Here is a 26,105-nt window from a genome sequence, read left to right on the forward strand (position 1 = left end):
GCTGTATAAACGACATCTCAAATCAAATGCGGTTCCGACTAAGTTTCGTTACAAGGGCCCTAAATGGGCGCAAGTGAAAAGTGAAAGCCAAGCAAAAAGGTGCAGAAGACAGGAGGCGCTGACCGTGTATCTGTATCAACCCGCTTCATCAGCAGCAGCTGTTGTTTACAACCCATAACCACCAGACATTGAGTTAGCAGTGGAGGACTCACACCACAAAGATAGCTGTTAGTATAGTGTTCACAACTTATGTTCCACGTGTGCACTAAGACAGAGCTGTGTATGTTCAATGTAAAAAAAAAAAAAAAAAATTTAACCCATACAAAATAATTAAAATTGACAGTTCATAATACGATAGCCAATACTTATTCACTTAGATCCAATGTGTAGGGAGTGTTACCATCACATCATTATGATCACGGTTCACTAATTTATCTATCTTTAAAAAGTAAATAAATAAAAAAAGGATTTCATGATTATTAGAATATATTGAATGGGGGTCAATTTGACTTAGGAATATTTCAAAGAAAAATAGCCTGTCATCAATTATGCTGTACCTTGACCTCATTGTGTTCAGGCCCATTTCGTCTGTTTATTGCTTCGTGCTTATATTTCCTCTGAGTTCATGAAACCCGGAACAGTCCCTCCTGCTCCCTTCCCTCCATCGCCAATCGACTTGTTGGATTTGTGCTGGGGGAGGGACTGATGATGAGTGATCAGGATGGAAGGCAAGGTGGTGAACAAAGAGTGGAGATGCACACCAGAGGAGGCACCTTGATTGGAGGGAGGCAGGAAAGAGTGAAAGTGACAGATGAGTTTGAAGAAGTAGGGGCACAACGGGAATTAAAGAGAGATAGATGAAAGAAGGTATTCATGGAGGAAAGGGCAGGTGGATACTGCATTTGTGTGTGGTTGTGAGGAATAAATAATAAACAGTCAACACAGTGTCACCATCCAAGTGACTAAATTATGTCTCATTGTGAATCTTTCAGCCATTTATATAAATGTATATTTATTTGTGTGTGTGCGTGCGTGTGTATATATTTATTTATTATATATATACACATATACACACACACACATCTATTTTCTTCACCGCTTATTGTCACAATGGTCGCAGGAGTGCTGGAGCCTATCCCAGCTGTCAATGGGAAGGAGGAGGCGTACACCCTGAACTGGTTGCCAGCCAATTGCAGAGCACATAGAAACAAACAACCAGGATATCGATATCAGCCAATCATGATCATTTTATGCTGATCAGTTGATTGGCTTTATTGTCATGATCTGCCGATCATTGACCAGCTCCGCAAAAGACATTTTCTCGGCATCACCATCATGTCCAGACTACAATATTTGAATACAAAGCAAGTTTATTTTTAGCCTTATCGCATGTCTTTTGACATAGAACTCTAAATATCTGATGGTCAATAAAGTTTATAATCATTTAAAAAAAAACATCAGCCACATGGTGCAGACAACACGTCTGAGACACGTCGTGCTCGGATCTGACAACAAGATAAATTTTGTCTTTCACACGTGCACTATGTCAGACTACTGGAATCTTCTTTTCCTTTCGGCTGGTCCCATTAGGGGTCGCCACACCACGTCGTCTTTTTTCATGGAGGCCTATCTCCAAAATCTTCCTCTCTAACACCACTGCCCTCATGTCTTCCCTTACAACATTTTATCATCCTTCTCTTGGGTCTTTCTCTCACTCTTTTGCCTGGCAGCTTTTCACCCTTCTACCAATATACTCTCTCCTCTGGACACGTCCAAACCATCGAAGTCTGGTCTCTAACTTTGTCTCCAAAACATCTAACTTTGGCTGTTCCTCTAATGAGCTAATTTCTAGTCCTATCCAACCTGGGTCACTCCTAGAGAGAAGGTCACTCCTAGAGAGAACCTCAACATCTTCATTTCTGCCAGCTCTGCTTCTTGCTGTCTCTTCAGTGCCACCGCCTCTAATCCGTAAATCATGGCTGGCTGGTTTAATAATGCAAAATAACTCAGGGAACAAGTTTAACACAACTAATATTTATGTCCAGTACAAAAAGCCTTTGTTTGCAATGACAGCTTCAAGATGCCTCTTTTATGGAGAAACTAGTGCCTTGCTCGGGTGTGTTTTTTGGCCATTTTTTGGCAGTATGTTTTGGATCATGATACTGCTGAAAAGTCTCCTGTCATTTCATTTCCATCATCCTCATAGATTGCAGCAGATTTTTGTGACATCAGTATTGTAGCCTTTGACATTAAGATCAAAATTCATTGCTTACCTGTATTGTGTTCTTAATGTCTCCACATCCTAATTTAAGTCAGCCTCTATAGGAAAGTGTCAATTGGACATGATCTCAATGTCAAGTCTCAGTTGCTCATGCATTTCAGAGCATAAACCTACATAAAGTCAAAAAACTCTCTGGAGGCCACAGAATTATTTTTATGTTCTTGCCAATTTGCTCTCTCTTTGTTGTTTTGTTTTTATATATTTTTTGTGATAACATTTAATTTTTCTGGCAGATGGCGATGGCTACCAGGACCACCTCCTACCCGTGTGTTTGGATGAAGCCTGCCAACAAAGTGCCATCTACCTGGCCAAGTCGGGCTCCAAAGAGGTACACACATGTACACACAAACTGAAATGATCTACTGTCATTCAGGCAACATCACTGCTCTCTGTCTCTATTTATGTTTCTCCCACAGAATTTTTGTTTTGCTCAAATCTGCATTTAATTATCTTTTTGGGAGGTTATTTATTTTTCTAATTTGAGCACCACATGCAAAACAACCAGTTTAAAAGGTTCTCTTTTCATCACTAAACGGTATCAATAATTCCTCTTATTTTGGAGGAGCAAGTGAAGTCGATGAGTGCAGTAGTAACTAGTTCAAATAGACAAAATAAAATGCGCAATAAAATAGAAAATATTTAATTCATAGCAGCTTTTTGTTTGTTTCGGAAAATGCCTCATCGGTTACCCTGCCAATCCCAACACCTTCAAAATGATGAGCTATTTTCCAAATAACAATAAACATTACCATCACTGAAAGGAAACTTTTATTTGATATTTTCCTGAGATTGCAGGGTGCTTATGGAGGAAAGCGGTTTGCAACAGACATGGGCATCATTGCACCAAATATAAGGGTCACTGGAAATTCAGACATTGAGAAATGAAAAATGTTTTTTTTTTTTTTTTTTTCAGTATTGGGGCGTGGGGGGACTTTCTAATCATGACTTTCCCTTCACTAAAAAGCAATCCTGGTGAGCCCTTTGACAACATTCCCATGCTTACTTAAAAACATCAGAACAAGGTTTCTGATCATGTTCCAGAATTATGGCTGTCATCTTAAGGCGTAGGAAACATTGCCTTCCGGTTACTGTGTTGCTTCTTTTTGTGTGTGGATTAACAGTGGTCTACTCTTGTCTTTTGCCTTTGTATTTTTAATGATTCTCTTCGCACTGTACCGGCAGAAACCAACCATACACAGCAAAACATATACTCTAACCCAAGTTGAATATAGCAAATCAAGACTGTTTGCGTGTTCTTTGTGTACCAAGACAGTTTTTATTAGGTAGGTTTTGCTTAAGAGCATTTAACATTTTTCAAGCATTTCACTCTTTACGTATCTTAAGGTCAAGGTCAAGATGTAGCCTGCCTCCTGACCGGAGTTAGCTTTGAGAGGGACCAGGACACCCCCAACCAGCGGTCCTTCTAATTTTTTATGTCTGAACAAACACACGTAGCCTCTGAGCGCTCCTTTTGACCACTGTGAGCAAGATCAGACGTGTCCACTGTAGTCAGGTCAGTGTCATTCATGAAGTTACATGAGTCATAAAAAGATTCATATTACAACATTTGCTTTCCCATCAGAACACTTTTAAGAACAATTTTGTTTTTCCAAATTTACAATGAAAATGTGTACAAATCTATGTTCTTTTCACTACACAAAAAAACATTAATAACCAAACCAAACCAATGAAAAACTATGAACTATAAATTTGAAAGGCTGCTTCCAACTTTGTTTCATCTATTATTTTAAATTCACAATGATGTCCGCATCTTTTTTTCTTGGATTTAAACTGAATTATTGCTTACACAAGATATTTTGTAATACACGCTGACAGCTGAATGGTGCTCCCAAACAGTTTTAAGGTTGTTATTTTGCTCCTTATATTTAGAATACAGAATTAGCTTTTTATACATTGTCTTGTCTATTCTTTCATCCTCGATGAAGGTGTGCCAAGGTGGAGTTTTAACATTACACACAGTCTCATCCTGCACTTTCTACTTTGGCTTTGCAATGCATTTTTTCAGACCAAACCTTTCTCGCTAAAAAAGAGAAAATCTCATTTGTTTTACCACGTATTCTTCTATTTGCACACACTCCAACAGTCATCCATCCATCCATTTGTCTGAGCCACTTATCCTCATGAGGGTCTCAGAGAGTGCTGGAGCCAATACCAGCTGTCATTGGGGCAAGAGGCAGGGTACAGCCTGAGCTGGTTGCCAGCCAGTCGCAAGGCACATGGAGACAGACAACAGTCACAATCACACCCAGCAGTCAATTTAGAGTCTCCAATTAATGCGTGTTTTTCGGATGTGGGAGGAAACCCCGGAGTGCCCGGAGAAAACCCACACAGGCTTGGGGAGAACGTGCAAAATTCACACTGGCAGGGTCTGGATTTGATCCCTGTTCCTCAGAACTGTGAGGCCAACACTCTACAACTGTGACACCGTGTCCTCCGAAAGTCATTGCATCTTAAAATAACATCATTTATTTTTTAACTTTCATCATTGTATTCGAAAGTAACCATAAGCAGGAAGTCTAGATCGTCTTCCCTCAATGTTGCCCAAACGGCTTTGCTAACAGCAGCGGTGGTCGGCAGCACATAAGGACGCTGTCATCGTAAACCACATCGATGGGCTGCATAAGTACTGTGCACCCTTTTAAGAGTGTAGGGGGCCGGCGTAAGGTATACTAGGCGGGAGAGTGAATGTAGCCAAGCAGCAGCTTGTTTATTGACCGAGTTTGGTGTGCTGCCAAAGTGTTAAATTAAAAGCACCTTAAATGAACCAGAAGGCAGGTAATTTTACTTAAATTAATATATTTTACATGTAATTATTTTTTCATGTCATCAGATCAGATAAAAAATGTGAATAAATATGCATTAAACCAACAATTAAACATCATGGGACGAACCCCTGTGTCATGTCGCTATCAGGAGAGAAACTTGAATGCAAACTTGATTTCAGTGAGCATGAGGGTTGTGTTAAAGTGCTTTGAGTATTTTACAGATAGAAAAATGTTGTACAGTACAAGTGAAAAGATATTTAGCCTCAAGAAGCTATAGATAAGATAGGAAAAAGGATCACAAGTCTTGAAAAGTTGCACAAAACAAAAGACGAACCACCATCGTCACGTATGATAACTTCACTAGAGAACCCTCTAAGAACTGAGTTCAGTGACATATTTTTTCACCATAATTTATCGTGTGTAATGCATAATAATTTATCGTAAAATATCATCGATCGTGTGCAGTGCACGTTGGAACAAGTAAAGTTTAAAAATTACAACACATTAAGAAAAGTTACACTGTACCTGTGCATATATTGTATACAAATGGCATGCATTCCTTTTTATGCAAAGTATACTGTCTATAAATTACATTTTATATATAATTCCGTGACTATACATTCATCTGAGAATCATATTCTCAAAACGTGAATAATTAATGGGAAAAAGAAGGACTCTAGCATTAATAAAAGAATAACACAATAGCGAGGTGAAGAGGGGCGATAAACACACAAGGTCTATTAATACTATTTAGGGGATAATTAACAGCAATTATCATAATATAATTTTTAACAATTGCAGTATTTAGAAGTACACTCAACATGCTGAGAATATCTTGGATGCTGCGCAGTGACATAATTTACACACATGAATCAAGACATGGGTGCTTGCTGTCAGAGCTGTTCTGCATCTGATATATTTTACTATTTGTAACTTGCTTTTATCAAGTTGTTGCTTTCATAAACATTTAAAAACATTAACTACAGTGCTAAATCAGTGAGGAACCTCTATCTTGATCAAATGTGTGGTAACCTCGCTAGGAACAAGTTACAAGTAGTTAAAAGTACCAACACAACTCTACACAGCGGAGCTTTCCTATTATTTCCAATGAGGCAAAAATTGTTAGCAGATCTTATAGATCAACCTTGAGAAGTTCTTCTAGATCCGTGCTCTGGAATAATTTTAAAGCACTGATGCCTACACAGTGCGCGCACACACACACCACCGCCCACATATGGTCTTTTCAGTTTAGTTCCTACCATTTGGCAGGACGCCTGGCTCCCTTTCATTCCATTTTCTGCCACAAGAGAACCAGCTTCCACTTGCTTACCCCCCACCCCTTCCCAATCCAAAATAGAAATGTTATCAACTTATCCACCATGTCCGCCCACACAGAAACACACATGCATAGTCGAGCCACAACAGTAGACACACTTCTCTAGTCATTTTTTTTTTTTCAACAAAAATTTAATGCTATGTTCACACTGCAGGTCAATTCCGATTTTCAGAATCATAATCAGCATTAATAGTGTGTGTAAAAACACACAAGGAATTTTTCTCCAGCAGTCGGCGCTGCCCTGGTATGACATATAGAACAAGGAACATAGCAACAACAACAAAGAACAAGAGACATTTCTGTTTATAGGAACTATTCCTTATAAGACGTGCAAGATGTAAATTCTATAAAGATAAGTGTATAATGTCAATTGTGCAAAGGGAGCAGTTTAAAGTGACGAATCGTTTAATATTTAAAAATGAATATTTTATATATGTATTCGTTGATGATATTGTGATCTGCAGTGAAATCGGGGAACCAGCGGAGAAAGATGGAGTTATGCACTGGAAAGGAGAGGAATGAAGTTTAGCCAAAGTAAAACAGAAAATATGTGCATGAATGAGAGGGGCAGAGGAGAAAGAGTGAAGTTCCAGGGAAAAGAGACAGCGAAGATGGACGACTTCAAATACTTGGGCCAACAATACAGACCAATGGAGAGTGTGGTAAGGAAGTGAAGAAACGCGTCCAAGCGGGGTGGAACAGTTGGCGAAACGTGTCTGGTGTTCTATGTGACAGAAGAGTCTCCACTAGGATGAAGGGCAAAGTTTATAAAACAGTGGTGAGGCCATGATGTACGGATTAGAGACGGTGGCATTGAAGAAACACCCAGGAAGCAGAACTTGAAGTAGCAAAAATGAAGACACTGAGCTTCTCGCTTGGAGTGAACACGTTAGATAGGATTAGAAATGAGCTCATTAGAGGGGGAGCCAATGTTGAATGTTTTGGAGACAAGGTTCGAGGGAGCAGACTTCGATGGTTTGGACATGTTCAGAGGCGAGGGTGAGTATGTTGATAGAAGGGTGCTGAGGATGGAGCTGTCTGGCAGAAGAGCGAGAGGAAGACCAAAGAAAAGGTTGATGGGTGTTGTGAGGGAGGACATGAGGACAGTGGGTCTTAGAGAGGAGGATGTACGACATAGGCTGAGATGGAAAAAGATAACACGCTGTGGCGATCCCTAACGGGACAAGCCGAACGAAAAAGAATGTGTGTGTGTGTCTGTGTGTGTGTGTGTGTGTGTGTGTGTGTGGTGTGTGTGTGTGTGTGTGTTGTGTGTGTGTGTGTGTGTGTGTGTGTGTGTGTGTGTGTGTGTGTGTGTGTGTGTGTATATATATATCCTCCTGTAGTGGGTAGCATGGTGCCTACAATCCGTTCAGCGCTTTAGATTGTCTGTTGCAGTTTTTTTGCCCAATGTGACGTACACAGTGAACAGTACAGTTTAAATGTTTTTTTTTTCTTACCCAGGCCTCTTTTGTATGTGGATACAAATATTGATAAAATATGTATGTGACACAAGTGCCGTATGGACGTGCACGATGCATACCTCATTAAATTTGAGTTCCCTTTAGTCTGTTTTTCAGGCTCAAAACGCAGATGTTATTTCAAACAGCCTCAATCAGAAGGGATAAAGAAGAAATAGGACAAGAAAATGAACTGGCATTAAGTGGCTCCATGAGGGTGTGTGTATGGGGGGGGGGAATTTGATGGAGAGGATTTAAGTTATTTCTGTTGCATTCATTTCCACTTGATGAACATGTCATCAGAGCAGGGGGAAGAAGATGATAGCATGGATAAGGTCTGTGGAATTATAAGAAAAAATTAAATAATCACATGATAAGATGTCCTTGGGTTTTCAAGGACTGTCCTGCTCACTAAACCAGCTTGTGTTGTATTTACAGTACATGTACGCCGATTTCATGTTCGGCCTCCCACCAATAAGCCTCTGCCCTCATGAGTCTTTCCCATTCTCCAGCCCTTAGGTTCACCTCGCTGGAATAAAATAACGACAGCGTAGCTTCTACCCATTTCTACCCTTTAAAATATATTCTGACACAACATGGCACAGTCATAAAGCTCCAGGTGTAGAACGTGGACGTTTGCTCATAAGAGACACTCTTACTTGGAATAAAATTGACTTTTAACATTGAACTGTTAACCTAAAATGAAAACAAGACTACATTAGTCATGATCTGTGACTAACAGCTATGTTTTACCTCAACAATCACTGTTATAGTTGAAAATGTGCAAATAATCTTAATTGCAACAATTATTCACTTTGTTTACATTCCACAAACCTGGGATTCTGCTGCAAGAAATTATTCAGTTTGACTTTATTGGTCTAAAAAAAGAGTATTTACGACAATGTCAACTATCTATCCCAGCGAAAGGAAGAACAATGAAGCACTATTCCACTTAAATGGCAGAATGTATAGCGAACCTGTGTATCCATGTTGCCATTCATCCAGCAAGATAACAGCTTTGTATTTACCTCACACAAAGTACATTTTTGAGTAAACTGAGACAAGATCAGAGAGAAAATGTATATTTTGCTCATGGTTAAAATGTACACCTAAGCTGCTTTCGCAGACATGCTTCCATTCCCACACCAGTGTGAAAAAGTGTTTTCCCACTTTATTTTTTTCCATGTTTGTCATACTTTCATTTTTCCCATCAAACGAACTTAAATATTACTCAGACAACATAATTAAACACAAAATGAAGTGGGTTTTTCTTTTTATTAGAAGGAAAAAAAATGAAAACCTACATGGATAAAGTGGTTGTCTTCCCCCCATGCCCGTTAAAAACTGTGGTTTTATCATGCGTGATTTCAATTTCTCAACCCACACCCAGGCCTGATAATGCCTCACCAGTTCAGTCAAGAAATCACTTAATAGGATCTGGCTGACAAAGGGAAGTAGAGCAAATGATCCTCAAAAGCCAGACATCATCCCGAGATCTAAAAAATTCAGGAACAAAATGAGAAAACAAGTAACTGAGGTTTGTCAGAGTGGAAAATGTTATAAAGCCATTTCTAAAGCTTTGGGACTCCAGCAAACCACAGTAGGAGCCATTATCCACAAATGGCAAAAACATAGAACAGTGGTAAACGTTCCCAGAAATCACCAGCCTACCAAAATTACTCCAGGAGTGCAAACCCCACAATAACGAAAGAACCTCATTTGTGTTAGTTAAGGACAGTGTTGATGAGTCTACCATAAGAAAGAGACTGGGCAAAAATGGCCTGCATGGCAGAGTTCAAAGACAAGTGCTCAGAAAAATTAACATTCATGCTCATCTAAATTTTGCCAGAAGACATCTACTTAATCCCCAAGAATTTGGGGAAAATGCTCTGTGGTCTGACAAGACAAGTTCAACTTTTTGGAAGGTGTGTGTCCTGTTACATCTATTTTAAAAGTAACTATGCATTTTTAACAAAGAACATCACACCAACAGTAAAATATGCCAGTGATAATGTGACTGTCTAGGGCTTTTTTGCTGCATCAGGACCTGGAAGACTTTCCCTGATAAGTGGAACCATGAATTCTAATGTTGACGTGAAAATGCTGAACCAAAATGCCATCTGTTTGTGACTTTAAGATAAAATTGACTTGGATTCTGCAGCAAGACATTGACCCTAAACAAAGCACTAAGTCCACCTCTGAATGTGTGTTTCTTTCGGCTTGTCCCTTTCAGGGTCGCCATAGCGTGTCATCTCAGATGAACGCATATTTATGTTTGGCACAATTTTTACGCCGGATGCCCTTCCTGACGCAACCCTTCTCAGGGAGTGGAGGCCCCAGTGGGATACGAACACCCAACCCCTGGTTTACCAAACCAGTGCTCTAACCACTTAGCTACGGGGCCTCTGAATGGTTGAAGAAAAACAAAATGAAGACTTTGGAGTGGCCCATTCATAGTCCTGACCTGAATCATTTTGAGATGCTGTGGCATGATCTTAAAAAGGCTGTTCATGGTCAGAAACCTTCCAGTACCAGAGGTGATCCGGCACCAGTGTGAAAGGCAACTGCAGAAAAACAGAATGAAGGTGTGGCATAATAAACATCTTATACTCGCTTGTACCACCATTTATCTAGATATGGGATTATGGGGAGCCATGGCACTGTGTGAAAATGCAAACGTCCCATTTAATTTGATTCTTGGAGAAAGTCACAAGATGAAAAATCCCATCTGTCTCTTTCATGTCTCAAATACTCCAGTTTTTGCAGAAACTGAAAGAGGCTTTTGTTCAAAAGATCAGTTTTCCTTTGTGTAAACAAGGGCACTATTAATAGCATTTGTAATTAAACAAAAGTTTTGCCTGCTACTATTATTAGATTATCCAATAATTTATCATTATAATTGTAATGCCTGTGAACCCTTTAGAATTTGTTTCTGCATAAATTGTTCGTAAAATGTTGTCCGATCTTCAGCTACATCACAAGAATTGAGTCTGCTGAAACAAATATTGCACAAAAAATGTTTTTATATTTTTATAGAAAATAACAAACGTCCACAGAGCAATGAGGAAAGGATAACATACCCTTGGATTTAATGACTTGTTGGACCCTCCTTTGGCAGGAATAATCTCAACCAAACATTTCCTATAGTTACAGACGAGACTTGCACACCTTTTCAGGGTGAATTTTGAACCATTCCAATTTACAAAACTGCTGTATTCAAGTTTCATTGGAAGTCCGGTGTGAATCTCTTTGCGTCATGCCACAGCATCTCAATCGGGTTGACATCAAAACTTTAGAAGTGTTACAAAGGTACATCTAAAAGTGTTGTTCATCACTTCACGGTTAGACGCATTGCCTTTATATGGAGAAGGTATGGCACTTTTGGTTTTCTTCCAAGGAGTGGCCATCCTGTAAAGGTGACTGCACAAACAAGATTGAGTTTAATGGGAGGACATCAAGGGAGGAAACGTTACTCTGTTCAAAATAAATAAAAACATTGCTGCATGTCTCAAGTTTGCTGAAGAACACTCTGTTACAGAGCATTACTTGCAAAATATTCTGTGAACAGATGAAATCAAGATTGATTTGTTTAGGATGAACACACAATACCAAGTGTGGAGGAAAAATGGAACCGCACATCTATATTAGAACCTTACACCAACCGTGAAGGATGATGGAGTAAGCATCATGGTATCGGCATGTTTTGTTCCTCAGGACCTAGACATATTGCTATCATTAATGGATTCACTAGTTTATAAAGATGTTTTGCCAAAGAATTCAAGGCTATCTGTACCACAGTTGAAGCTTAAAAGAGCATGCAGGCGACAAGACTGGATGCAACAAGTTGCAACAATGATTCAAAACACAAAGGCAAATCAACAACAGAATGGCTTCAAGGGAAAAATGCATGTTCTGGAGTGGCCCAAGTCCTGATGTCAATACGATTGAGATGTGATGGATTTTACCTTCAGAGATCTATTCACATCAGACATCCCAGGAATCTTGTTGAACGACAAACGTTTAGTAAAAAGGAATGGGCCCAAATTCATCCAGATCGTTGTGCATCTATGATCGGCAACTATAAGAAACATTTAGTTGAGGTTATTGCTGTGTTTGGAACACAAAATGGGGTTAAAGTAAGTATTTTTCAGCTAATTAATTTGTTTGTACTTAAACACCATTAATGCATTAAATTCCCTCCCCAATTTAAACATAAAAATTTTCAACCAAACCATGTAATATAATTTAATAAGAGTCTGCTTGATTAATGCGAACATATAATGTGAAATGCCATGGACTGGTTTGTGAAATGACCATAGATGTTAGGATAATTATCAACCTTCAAACAACTGCTACTTGTACATATATGGAGCACCTACAGTTCTTAGTAGTATGTACTGTATTGTCTGCTCTGTGGGAACAGCTATGACTGAGGTTTTGTTGGGGACCTTTTCTGCCTCTTCTGTATATGTCTTCAGTAGCCCTCAGTGGTGTCTTAAATTTTGCGGCAAAACACGGTAACACACTCTAGGCGTCCTTCACTGTACCAAACAATCAGCTATCACGGAGAACCTTTTGCTAGAGTACGCAGAGAAAAGCAGATACGTGGAGAACATGCAGACACCACACAGGCAAACCGAGGTCTTCAGAAATGTGAAGCAGGTGTTCTATCAAGTCAGCTTTCATGCTGCTACAAAAGACAGTCATTTGTCACTCTATGGAAACTATGATATTAGAATTTCATGTTTGTTTGTTTTTTTTTTTTTTTATTTAAAGCAGCTCTGTATGGCCCCACTCGCACAGTAAAGTACATCAAGAGAGTACTTGATGTCTTGCTGTGTTACTTTTCTCGCTGAATTTTTTTCGGCCATGAAGATATTACGACTGTAACCGTGGCTGTACTTCATGCTTAATCCTGGAGTTTCACTGAATCCACGTATCCAATTTTGTTTCAATAAACCATGATACAGGCGGCATGGTGGATGACTAGTTTGCACATCTGCTTCACAGTTCTGAGGACCAAGGTTCACCTCACCTCACCTTGTCTCACTCGTGTGAAGTTTACATGTTCTACCAGTGCCTGTGTAGGTTTTCTCCAGGTACTCCAGATGTGGTTTCATCGCACATCCCAAAACATGCATGGTAGGTTGAACGAAGACTCTAAATTCCTCATAGGTATGAATATGAGTGCAAATGTTTATGTATCCCTTGTAATTGGCTGGAGACCAGCTCAGGCTGTACGCCACCTCTCGGCTGAAGATAGCTGAAAACCGGTACTGAAAATGGATAATCCGTGACACGCATTGTGCCTTTCTTTTCTTGAGTAGTCTTTTTTCAGGGGTTTATATACCGGAACCTATTTCATCAAGGTTTTATGAAATGCACAAATGCAATGTTATAAAATCTGATTATCATATCTCATCAAATACTTTCAGAATATTTCTTTTAATTGTAAAGAGACTTTGTAAACATATTCTAATACATAATAGTTTGCATGTAAGCACTTCCAGCAGTCCTAAGAGTGGACCGACATGGCATCATCCTACGTTTCAACCGGCAGTCGGTTAGCAAGCCCACCCCAAAGGCCTTGGCGGGGGTCACTTTCACTTGGCCTTTTGAAGCTCACACATCAGCTCTGCATTAGCTTCTGTTCCCTGAGCACAAAAGAACAGCAAGACACTGCACAGAAGTCAAATCTCGTTCACAACTTCAGTTTGAAAACTCATCACGCGAGTATAAAAGCGCCACTCAACATGTTAAAGCACATCCATCACCAGCAGAGTCACGAAAAAATCTGTGGTAATTCAAATTGGCTCGTGCGTATATCTAACAAAAATGGATCCCAAATCATATTTTTTTTAATCGAACCAAATGGATAAAAAAATATTATACTATGTTCTTTATTCTGACAAGCGCTGCAACATTGCGATGCCACATTCACTTTCACTGTCACTCTGACTTACTGTACATATGCAGACTTCTTCCATAGCTTTGTTAGCTGATCATGTGGCTCGAGGACACGTTATTCGCTGAGACAATCATCTCTGTGGAACTCTCATTGGGGCTCCTGTCCCATGGCGGTGCTCGAGAAGTCGCATGAATTTTTAAAGCAGAATGTGACATCCTCAGATCAATTGGATGAAGTTGTACAAAGTTCATTCAACGCATCGTGATAGATGATTGACGAAAGCTAGCCAGCTACTGCTAACTAGAAATTAATCTTGTAGAAGCAGCTAGCCATCATTGATTTACACTTTTGACTGCACTGAGACATGCAAAACAGACCACAGCCATAGTATAGCAAGGGATCCTGGTTAAAGACCAGTGTATTAGCGTTATTTGTGCGGCACAAAAGTGTTTCCTTAACATGGGAGTGCCATACTGTACAGCCATCCGTTTTCCAAGACGCTTATCCCCACAAGGGTCGTGGGAGTGCCAGAGCCGATCCCAGTTAACTAAAGAAGGCTGTATTAAACTAAAATGAAGCATTTTGACAGAGGTTGCTTAAAGCCGCCAACATATGTTTTTCAGGTGTTAAGACTGAATCTGCGACCCCTTCCCCCCCAAAAAAAATGTGGCCAGGGCATACATAACCAGGGAGCTGTAGATAGATTTTAAATAATCAAATTGAGTTTTTCATTTGGTGAAGAAAGCCATCTCTTTACTTCAGAACAGTACAAGGAGTAACAATTTGTTATTTGATAAGTAATTACACAGCGAGTCCGAGCTCTTCTGCCCATCCCAAACCAGAGTCTGCTGGCAATAAGCAATAAAACAATCAGGCCGCTGATGGATAGCTAGATGGCCTTGCCTAGTCTGCCGACGCTAAGCTGCTGGGTGGTCTTGGACAGGCCATGCCGACACATGGTCTCACTCCATCTCTTGACTCCTGCTATGACCTTATTAACACCCACAAATGAAGTAATACCCGTTCATCAACCTTTTGCACGACATGACCTTTAAACTCTTTGGTATGCCCTGCTTTTCACTGTTACAAACGATATTCAAATGGCACGTTTTAATGTTTTGAAAGTGGGAGCATGCTAAAATGTCATGTTACAAGAATTCACAAAGTCTAGAAAGAATCGCATTGAAATTCCACTGATACATTTTCTATTAGCAGTCCATCAATCACTGAAATCAGGGGGAAGTTCCACCAGTGAATTTTGTGTGTGTGGCAGGGTACAGGGTTGATCTCACTACAAAGTGCCTTTGTGTCGTCCTCACTCAGTAATTTTGAAAATGTGTCATAATTCAACTCCGAGGTCTTATTCTAAGTGGCCGAATATTTGCACACCTGCCTGTAAATTTTTAAGTCTCTCAAAATATTTTCTGATGAAATTGTGATTTTTGGTGTGTCCCACAAAGTGCTCTGCGAACTGCAGTGTATAGTTAATAGTCTAAAGACCCTATAGAGCTCGTGCATGTGACATCACCATTTTCACGGCGCCATATTTCCGGTCAAAAAGAGCTGCTCATCAGTGTGGAGGGACATTGAACCGGAGCAGAATATACACAATGTTGGAGACTTGTTGTGCTGTTGGTTGTTAGAACAGACAAGATATTCAAAGAGAGCATTCTGTGGAATACCAGCTAAAAAGACAAGAAAAGATCGATGGATTTCGGCAATTAAACGTGATTGATGGTGTCCAACCAAATACACATGACTGTGTAGCGATTACTTCACTTCAGGTAGGAATTATTCTTCTCAATCTCAAATTCCCAAGAACTATTTATAATGCCAAGTTGGCTCATTTGCGGACAATGCATTAAAAAAAAAAAAAGACAGGGAATCGTCTCCAACGTACATGGAAACGTGTTGCGGCCACATGTTAAACTTCGGTAAACCTCTCCCCGACAGGATTTTTTTTTTTCTAATATGTATTGTTCTCAAATTAGTTCAATGCGTATTTAGAAAAAATAAATAAACCGTCGGTCACACAGAGGTTTACCGAAGTTCGTGTGGCTGCAACGCACTATCCCAGCAGTTTTTCTTTTTTGAAATACGCACTGGACTCATTTGAGAACACTGCATATTTAAAAAAAAAAAAAGTTTGTCACGGAGAAGTTTACCAAAATTTAACGTGTGGCCGCAGCACGCTTCATGTACGGAAGAGCCGACTCGCTGTCTTTTTTTTTTCTCAATCATTGTTAATGAATGCGAGTTTGTGTAAAACCAGGGGACATTTTTTAAATGTTTGTATTTGTATTACAAAAATCTGAGTGGCTCCATCACTATGTGGAATTTATTCTGGATTGAGAACAGATCCAGCAACAAAGTATTTGTATGTGTCCAGACTTTTCTTCCGTGTAAATCGACCTACTCACCAGATACATGTATAGATCCAGTTGTCCAAGACAAGCGGAAGCTGGTTAATAGCCCAATTTCTTATCGGCGAAAACATTGACTTTGGCATTAAATATGGGTCCTCTATGCCAAGTGTGTCTTATTTTTCCATGTACCTAAATGTTTAACAGTATCGGACAAAACTCCAGGTGTCGTGCTATGAGACGTATTTTCACATCGTCTCCAACCGACCAGGCATTGAAGAATGGTTTGTTTGACTGACACTTCCCACCAGTGACGGGTTTTGATGACATAGGTGCACGAGCTCCATACCCTGTGAAAATGAACCCTGTGAAAACTGTTTCTAAAGCGTAATTGATGAAAATGTGTGCAAAGATTCCAGATTTTTTGGGGGGCATGGCTAAAATACACCCCAGTGACACACTTGAATCATGATTCATCCCTCCTCCACTATATAAAAACTTGAGCACCCTTTGCTTGAATCAGTGGTAAACTGCAATTGCAAGTTACTAAGGCCCACATCACCCTTGAGCGATGTGGCCGTTATAGCCTTGACACCACGCAGAAAGCCATTTTAACGACATATCTGCCAGTGTGCTGCAACATGACCCTGTATGGGGTTTTGAGGCTCCACATAAAATACACTGTACTGTATTTTTTTTTAGCTGTATTATGTTTTTATGCAAAACCGCTGCATGTTTATGGAAGAAGCGGGTGGCAGCAAAGTGAGGAAATGGGTGGCAATAAATGAGAGCGTGGGGAATATTTTGAGAGGCTGTTTGCAACAATCAGTGCCCCATTCACTGACTTCCAGGTGATTTTAGGTAGAGAGATGCACTCAGCGCGTTAATTTTCGCACAGCTGTGAAATTGTAAATATAATACATTCTACCCAATGAGCATGATTACATCAACTGATCACTGATTCAATCACAAGCTGGAGCAAAATATCTATCTAAAGAACTTTTTCTTTACTTTATATACAGTGAAATTTAATTACAGTTACATAAGGCTGATAGAAAGCCGACATTAATTCTGATCCAAATTATAAGTAATTTTTCCATCTCAATTAGGATGGGTATATGCTGCTTTGTGATCACTTTAGCCTTTGAAAGGTTAGGGCTATGGTTCTCGCCTTTCTCTGACCTTTTGATGATATCCAGCTTTGTTTCTGTCATAATAGCTTTCTTTTTGGCTGGACCACCATCGCCCGTAGAGTCTGCTTTCTTTTTTGGGGTCATGATATGAAGAAGGCGTGGATACTGAGTAAATTATGGCACATAGACACTCTACACCAGGGGTCAGGAACCTCTGGCTCGCCAGCCATACCCCGGCTCTTTTGGTGGTTGTATATGGCTCACGGAGCCCGCATAACGACATACTGTACATGTGATTTCTGTTGTGCAGAGAAGGTTTGTCCTAGTGGGGTTGGGGTAGTTTGTTTTGGGAGGCAACGCAACTGACGCAGAGACAGTTTTACCCTACTAGGGTTGCTGTAGAATTTGCAATGTCCACTGCCGCAGAAGGGTTTAACGCCGATCTTGTCGGAACAACTAATTATGGAAACGCTTTTGGCAAAGGTCGCTCAAAGAAAAAATTGAGGACTACCAAAGTTTTCAACAAAAATGGACAGCCTTTGTGGAGAGGGAGGGTTCTGCTGTTTCTTTGAATTCACAGATGGGGAGTATGCCAAATCATTCATACTTGACGTTGCCAATTAACATTTTGCGAACTTCGCATAAAGACAAGATAATCAAATGAACAAAAGACATGCCTTTGTCGGCAAGAACCTGTCACCATCGTACCAGCATGATGACAAATCAAATTTAATTACATTCGAATGGATAGAAGTCTCAACGCCTGCGTGAAGCTTAATCTGACAATGTACGAACTCCAAAGCCATCATCAAAACTGTGCAGCACGAGCTGATGCATTAATGGTAAGTACTTTTGTCATCATTGGTGAGCAACAGCGTATTATCCATCCATCCATCGATTTTCTTTTGCCGCTTATCCTCACAAGGGTCGTGGGGAGTGCTGGAGCCCTCCCAGCTGTCAACCGGCAGGAGGCGGGCTAAACCCTGAACTGGTTGCCAGCCAATCGCAGGGCACATGGAGACAAAGAGTCGCACTCACAATTACACCTCGGGGCAATTTAGAGTGTCCAATTAATGTTGCATGTGTCAGGTTGACCAATCAGACATTCATTAAACAGGACAAAAAAGGAAGCAAAGACACCAAGTCTCGCGAGGAGAGAGAAGAGGAACTGTCTCGTACAAGTCACCACTGCACTCTCTGATTATCATTTCCTCAGCACCTCTATTTATTTAGTTTTAAGACACCCCTTATTTACATGGATGTTACAAAAAGGAGACGACAAGTAAAACAGTTTGAAACAAGGTGTACATATTTGTTCATGTGTGTGTGCATGTGTGGAAGACTGCTGAATACATGTGTGGTCATCATTTCTTTAACACGCAGCAGTTCTAACAGTTCTAATGATTAGATGTTTCTGTTCTTGCTATCTCCTGCTAGGAGGCTGCCATGTTATCTAGAGCAGAGCAAAGCATTTCATTATTGGAAGCAGATGTATGATAATTATGATCACAATTATTTCTACAGCATGTTTTTGGGATGTGGGAGGAAACCGGAGTGCCCGGCGGAAACCCACGCTGGCACGGGGAGAACATGCAAACTCCACATAGGGGGGTCCGGGATTGAACCCGGGACCTCAGAACTGTGAAGCCAATGCTTTACCACCTGATCCACTGTGCCGCCCAAAAGCGTAACAATTTTATTTAAAATAATTTAGAGATTTATTGTACTCTAAAAGTGTTGGTTTTACATAAATGCAAAAATACACCTGTGCTTAGTTTTTAAAATACTGTATGGCTCTTTTGAAATTACATTTTAAAATATTTGGCCTTCATGGTTCTCTCAGTCGAAAAGGTTCCTGACCCCTGCTCTACACTTTGGTGCTAAAGACACAATGGCAGACGAGACTCAAGCATCATAAAGTCAAAACAGCATAAGTCCAGTACCATGTAATTTGAGGACCGCCTGTAGATTATAGTAATGGGAACACTAAGACTTCTTGAAAAAAATGGTGGGGACTCTTCCTGTTTACCTGTCTCTTTTTATTAAACGGGATCACTTTTAATAACATTTATAATGAAAGTTTATTTGTGCCGATTTCAGATGAACTTTTACAGAATGAACACAGTTATTCTTGAGAGTGAAATGGACCAGACCCGTTCAGTAGCTTTATTTAGCAAAATAAATGAAAAATGAACATTCAACCAGTTCAGGGTGTACCCATTCTCGTTCCTGAAGATATCTGGGATTGACTCCGGCACTCTCGTAACCCTCTTGACGATAAGCGGCTCATATAATGGATGGATGAATGTTCCCTGTAGTACAACCTAGTTCCCAAATACAGTACATTTTGCTTCTGGTATCAACTTAAAGACTTGCATGTTTGAACACTCCTGATGTTACGAATAACTACAAGAGTTCAGTAAGTTTGATGCAATCGAACGAATGTGGAAAAAAAAAAATCCAGATTGATCAGTATGATATGTGGGGGAGGGGGATGTTCATGGAAAACAGTAATGAAGTAATGAGAACCAGCGATGTGCTCACTCAAAATCTAAACATTGACTCTTGTGCCTGCCTTAAAAGTCACCCTTGCATGATTTGCATTTCAACCACTTTGACTGCATTTGCATTTCGCTTTCTGCATTTGGGGGATTCTTGTCCCCCTTTTTGTTTCCTGATTTATCCTATTTCAAATAAATCTTGGTACAATTTAATCAGAATTGAGGACAGCTGCTTTTCTTTTACTTATTACAACTCTTGAAATACTCTGCTCGGGCTGTTGTGGAAGAATATCAGAAGAGGGGGACTCGAGTTGCATGACTTGTCAGGAGCCAGACTTAATTTTTAGGACATTGAACTTGTGTGGCTAAAAGTTCTGAAACATTTGACTTTTGAATTTCATGACTGTTGCATGATTATATTTCATATTTTATGCAAGAGTGGTCAATTTGTTTTGTTTTTGAAAGAAGAGACTGGATCTTCAGGTTCAGTAGCTTGCGAAGGTACACTCGGACGTGGTCAGAGCAACCAAGGATCAAACCCACAATCTTTTGGTTTGGAGACAACCACTCTACCACCTGAGCCATGCCTATGTTAGCCTCACAGTGTAAATCATCGGTAGTTGGTCAAAGATGAATGTTCTCCTTCCATCAGATTCCATTATTTTCCACTGTTTTATGCACAACACAGGTCAAAATGAGCCTGACCTGTATGACATAGTGGTTTGAATGCAATTGATGATCAAGTGCATTAGTCTTGGGGTAATTTTGGTCGGCTGGCCACTCTTGAGGCGGTTTTCCTGTGTTTTCACCATTTGTGATTGTGGTTCGCTGGAGTCCCAAAGCTCTACAAAATGTATTAATTTCATTTTGTGTTTACTTTTCTTTATGTATTTTTTTTCCAATGATGGGAAACATTTCAGTGTGACATGTGAAAAACTAGTAAATCAGGAAGGAGACCAACATTTTTCACACCACTGTAATACCCACACTAAATATAACACAATTTTCACATAAACCATACTATTTTTTTAAGCCTCACATATTTTTCCTGTCTTAGCCTGAAGGTGAGAACATGAATTGATGTCAAGGAGAAGACACCCAAACTGAATAAAAACTAAAGCTAAACTTTAGGTACAATTATATTCATGGAGCCCGGAAAATATATGCCGATGAGTATTGTACTTAACGCTACATGTTGGCATTACTAATGCTAATACTAATTTTCTCCCATCTACCCTTTTCAAGATAGTGGGGAATCTAAAGCAACTATAGAGCTCATGCACCTACATCATAAAATCACGTAGCTTTTCCTTACCTCGCCATGTTGCCGGTCAAGCAAAGCTTTGCTCAATGCTAAGTCAGTTGGAGACGACACGGAAATATGTCTTGTAATACGATGCCCAGAGTCTTGTCCAATACCGTCAGAAATTTAGAAGCTGAAAATAAACGACGGTACATGGAAAAATTAGATGAACTTGGCATAGAGGACCCGTATTTAATGCCGAAATCAATGTTTTCCCCGATAAGAAATTGGACTGTTAATTCGCTTCCGCTTGTGTTGGACAACTGGATATACACATGGATCTGGTGAGTAAATTGTTGAGATTTACACGGAAAGGTTTGAAAGCTTATAAAAGTCTGGACGCATACGAATACGTTGTTGGTGGATCTGTTCTCATCAGGAATAAATCCCACATAGTGACGTGTTTGACGACACGTTAACCTTTGCCAGAATCCATCGATCTTTTCAGATAGTATTCAATACAAATACCAATATTTAAATAAATGACCCCTGGTTTTACACAAACTCGCATTCATTAACTATGATTGAGGGGAAAAAAAAAGGTCGTCTTCATGGAACGTACATTGAAGCGATTGCGGTCACACTTAATCTCCGTTAACCTCTGCGACAATTTTTCTTTAACATGCATTGTTCTCAAATGAGCCAATTTGGGATTATAATACTTTTTGGTAATTTGAGATTGAGAGGAATAATTCCTACCTGAAATGGTGATCGCTACGCAGGCATATGTGTATTTGGGTTGGGCAACATCCATCATGTTTAATTGCCAAAATCCATTGATATTTTCTGGTCTTTTCAGCTCTGTTTGACCGGCTATATGGCACCGTGAAAATGGTGAAGTTATGTGCACGATCTCTATATCACGGGGTCAAACTAATTTCTGTCATGGTCCACATAATACACGTACTTGTGTTTTCCCTCGGAGGGCCATTATGATGGTGAACATTTTTTTATCATATAGATGTATGATTGCCTCATATTACATACACACAAAATATTCATAAATAACTAGTTTTAAGTGATGACACGGTGGTTAGACTGTCTACTTCGCAGTTCTGAGGACCGGGGTTCAAATCCCGACCCCACCTCTGTGGAGTTTGCATCTTTTTTTCATGCCTGCATGGGTTTTCTCTGGGCACTCCAGTTTCCTCCCACATCCCAAAAACATGCATGGCAGTTTAATTTGAGACTCTAAACTGTCCATAGGTGTGAGTGTGAATTGTGTTTTGTCCTGTGATTGCTTGGGAAGTTGTTCAAGATGTACCCCACCTCCTGCCTGAAGATTGCTGAGATATGCTCCAACACTCCGCGACCCTTGTGAGGATTAGCTTCTCAGACAATGGATGGTTTTGAAGATAGAAGCCAGTAAAAAAAGTTCTATTAGTGATTGTTTTTTTTTACACGGTGGTTGTTGACTAGAAAAAGCAATATCTCAATGGTGAGCTGAACATGGGCCCCGGGTGATGAGTTTGACACAATGATCTATAGTCTGACTTGTTGCTAGTCAGTCACATGGCACATAGACCCAGTGGTTTTTCACACTTGCAGGTGCTCAGTGCACAAGCGTCTGAATATCATGTATTTGAACTGAAATGTTTAGGTCAGGTCCCACTCTTTGGCATGGCTACCAGCCAATCATAGGACACGTAAAATTTTGCAAATTTAGTGCAATTTAGAGTGCACAATTAACCTGCCCTGCATGTTTCTGGAATGTGGGAGGAAACTGGTGTACCAGGAAAAAACTGAAGGGAAAACAAGTTCAACACAGGCAAGGATGGATTTGAACCTGGGTACTCAGAACTGTGAGACTGATGTACGAACCATCGTTCACCGTGCCGGTCTTTGGAAGCATTCCTGTGCTTATTCTGATTAAAATTATCATTCTGAAAAGTCTTTTTGAATGTTTCATGAATTTATACTGTCCTATTTGTTTTAACATCAGCCTTGAAATATGGCTTCTGAGTTTAGACGCAACAACTATTAAGGTACAACTGTATAAATTGCTATTCAGAACAAAATGCTATGCTGTCATCCAATCCTTTTCCCATTTAGTCGCCCATCTCCATCTCAGCAGCACTCCTAATTTCTCTTATTACCTCTGCGGGATCATAAAAAGCCATTACTTGGTAACATGGCTCCTTTGAAAAGTAATTCAATTGCCTTGTTGTCTGTCTTGTGCCAGCTCCCTGGCATTAACCCCGAAACTCCAACGTCGCTACTCCTGTTTTAATTTCCTTGGCTAATGAAGTGACAGGCACTCTCTGACAAGTCGACACGGGTCTGACAGCCTTATTTTTCTTATTTTTGTTTGTGTCCCCCATTTGGGTTTTAATGTTGCCGTTGCATGCCGCCATTTCATGCATTGCAACACTGTCTGTCACTGATGTGCAAAACAACCCTAAACTGTGACTGTTGGAGTTGAATTTGGGGACCAAACCCCTATTCCAACCCCTTTAATCCAGGACTTTAACCGAGCCTTCAGACCAGATTTCAGGATTCAGAACTTACCAATGGAATGTGGGGAGACCAGTTAGAATACCACCCATTAAAAGATTGGTTGAGGGTACATTATTTTCCATCATGTAATATCAGAATTTTTCTATAGTTCTTTATCTTTACGACAGTGCAGGTCCGTGTGTATCTCGAAGCAACAGTCAGTTGTCCTGGGCCTGCCAGCCCCTCATTCAAATGGCTCAGGTAAGGAGCAAGAGAGTTACTTGTATTGGATGGTCCCTGATCTGGCAGTCAATCCTGAGATTCAACTTCTTACAACAAGTTTGTTTTGGATATTAAACCAGGACACAATCTTTTGTGATTTTAGTAATATATTTGCAAAGATAGTGTTGAGAGGTTAGTTACTTATTATCTCTGCCTGTTTCTGGAGAACAAATGCACAGTTCAACTAAAAAGGCAGGATAGAAGAATATTTTCTTTTTAAAAATATTTTCAAAAAGTTAATATAGTGCTTTATATTTAGGTATGGATGAAAAATAAAAAAATACAATCATATTGTGTACTCATACAGGTACATAGAGTGGTAAAAAAGGTATACATGTACATTTCGGTATGATATTCAATATCTTATGTTGCAGATTTATATATATTATGGTAATATGCACCACCAACCTAAACTCTGAACGCTGACCTACTGGGGGGGGGGCATTGCATTTTACGATCATTAGCATAGCATCTTTATTGGTACCGCACCAAAGATCAGAAACAACTGCCCGTGAGTTTGTTTTAACTTAAACTAAGAAAAGATGTCGACTACAACGGCTAGTTGCGGTGCCTTTTAACAGAAATGTGTCATCACTTCAGCCAATGACACTGCCAACCCAGAAGTAGCACAGCAGTCCGAAACAACGATAGCTCAATGGCTTCGGGTGGCTATCAAAACAGTGTGAGCTCAAACTACGTAGTACGAGCGTCATGGGCACATAAAAAAAAAACGGGAGCGCAAACACTATTGAAATGCTCGCTTTTTTTTAAATGTGGCTACGCTGCGGAACCAAAACTCTTGGAATTCAAAAAATGTTTCCTCACAAACCGTATGAATAGCACAGAGGATGACATGATGTGGGAGTAAGATGGGATGTTCATGATGCAATACAGGAGGCATCGGAACTGGACCAAGTCATCAATGATGAGTTTGACAGTGAAGCACTGAAGGTAGCCACCATGGATATTTTTCAGATTGGAGATGAGTCAGATGCTTCTTTTGAAGTCTTGGCCAAGGATGTATAATGTAGTGAATAAACTGCACTATGCACAAAGTTGTATGCACAAATATTTAATGCAATTTTTTTTAATTTAAACAATGTTAAATATTTTATTTATTTAAGACTATAATATATTTTATTAACAGTATTAATAAAATGTTATGCCATCATTGAGCATATATTTTAGTTAGTTGAGGGATTCTATTCTGACAATTAGAGGGACCAGGACAAGTGTGTCCTCTGGCCTGTCGCGAGATTATTTTACCAAAGATTTTTAATGATTGTTGTACAGACAGTTTTTTGAAAAACAATAGAAGTACAAACCTAACAAAATTTAAATACAGATAATTCCAAATATTTTGAGCAAATGGGTAGCACCAAATAAGTGGTGCAGATTGTACTTTGGTAGAAGGGTTTTCCTGATTATTTTTTTTAGGTCAACTTTGGGGGGTACGCATTATACTTCAGGACAAATTATACTCGAGAAATTATGGTCAGTTCCTTGAATCATTAGAAAAAGTCACAAGAACAAAACTATTGAAGTAAAATGGATATAATAAAGAATATACATTGTTTTGATGTATCGTATCAGCCCCTATACAGTATGTATGCCTTTTTTTTATTAAGTTAGAATTGAGCTGAAAGAGTTTGGGCAGTCACAATTTAAGAGTTGCATGACAAAGATGTTGTTTTTCAAAGTCTGGAACTTAAACTCCCCCCTCCGGCTAAAATGAATCATTTTGATTGGCTTGGACTGCTTTGTGTCATCTGATTGGCGCAAGGGGCACCCTATGTGGAAGTCATATATGGAGTCCAAAAATAGACATGCACACACAGGAATGGATGAATAAAAGTGACAAATGGGATTTCAATAATTGTGACAGAATAAAAGCATCAATCCTTCTTCACATAAATGATCAGGTAAAAGTCAAAAGTACGGTACATTTAAAGTCCTCTGACAAGTACAGTTTATGAAAAATGTTACTTGAGTAAATGTAGTAGAGTACATGGAGTGCATTACTACTCACCTCTGATCATCATTTACTCGGTCATTTGGATCTTAACACTTCCATGTTCATGTGGTGACAGATGACCCAGCCTCTAACCCCTTCTTTTGCATTAACACCACGGTAGTATTTTAGTGGACCCTGCTTAATCCATAAACACGCAACACAACTGCTGTATGTATATCAAGGAATAGTCGAGTGATGGTCTCTTTTCATTCCATGGCGTGTTGCATGAGATGACGCTTATTGGATGGATAGCCATGCAATGCAGATGAGCCATAATGCACACAAAGGTCCAAAGAGATCTATAT

The 26,105-nt window shown here is 39.7% G+C and overlaps 1 protein-coding gene across 2 annotated transcripts in view; it reads left to right on the forward strand.

The window, feature by feature from the left end:
• The window catches only part of itfg1 (integrin alpha FG-GAP repeat containing 1), a 172,149-nt gene that overhangs the window by 69,605 nt on the left and 76,439 nt on the right, over positions 1–26,105 (forward strand). For both annotated transcript variants that reach the window (XM_061814835.1, XM_061814836.1), the window contains exon 9: positions 2,515–2,609. In XM_061814835.1, the coding sequence (XP_061670819.1) occupies positions 2,515–2,609 (95 nt within the window). The remainder of the gene's footprint in view (positions 1–2,514; positions 2,610–26,105) is intronic.

The sequence above is a fragment of the Syngnathoides biaculeatus genome, chromosome 3, assembly GCF_019802595.1.
Source record: "Syngnathoides biaculeatus isolate LvHL_M chromosome 3, ASM1980259v1, whole genome shotgun sequence".
Taxonomy (NCBI): Eukaryota; Metazoa; Chordata; class Actinopteri; order Syngnathiformes; family Syngnathidae; genus Syngnathoides; species Syngnathoides biaculeatus.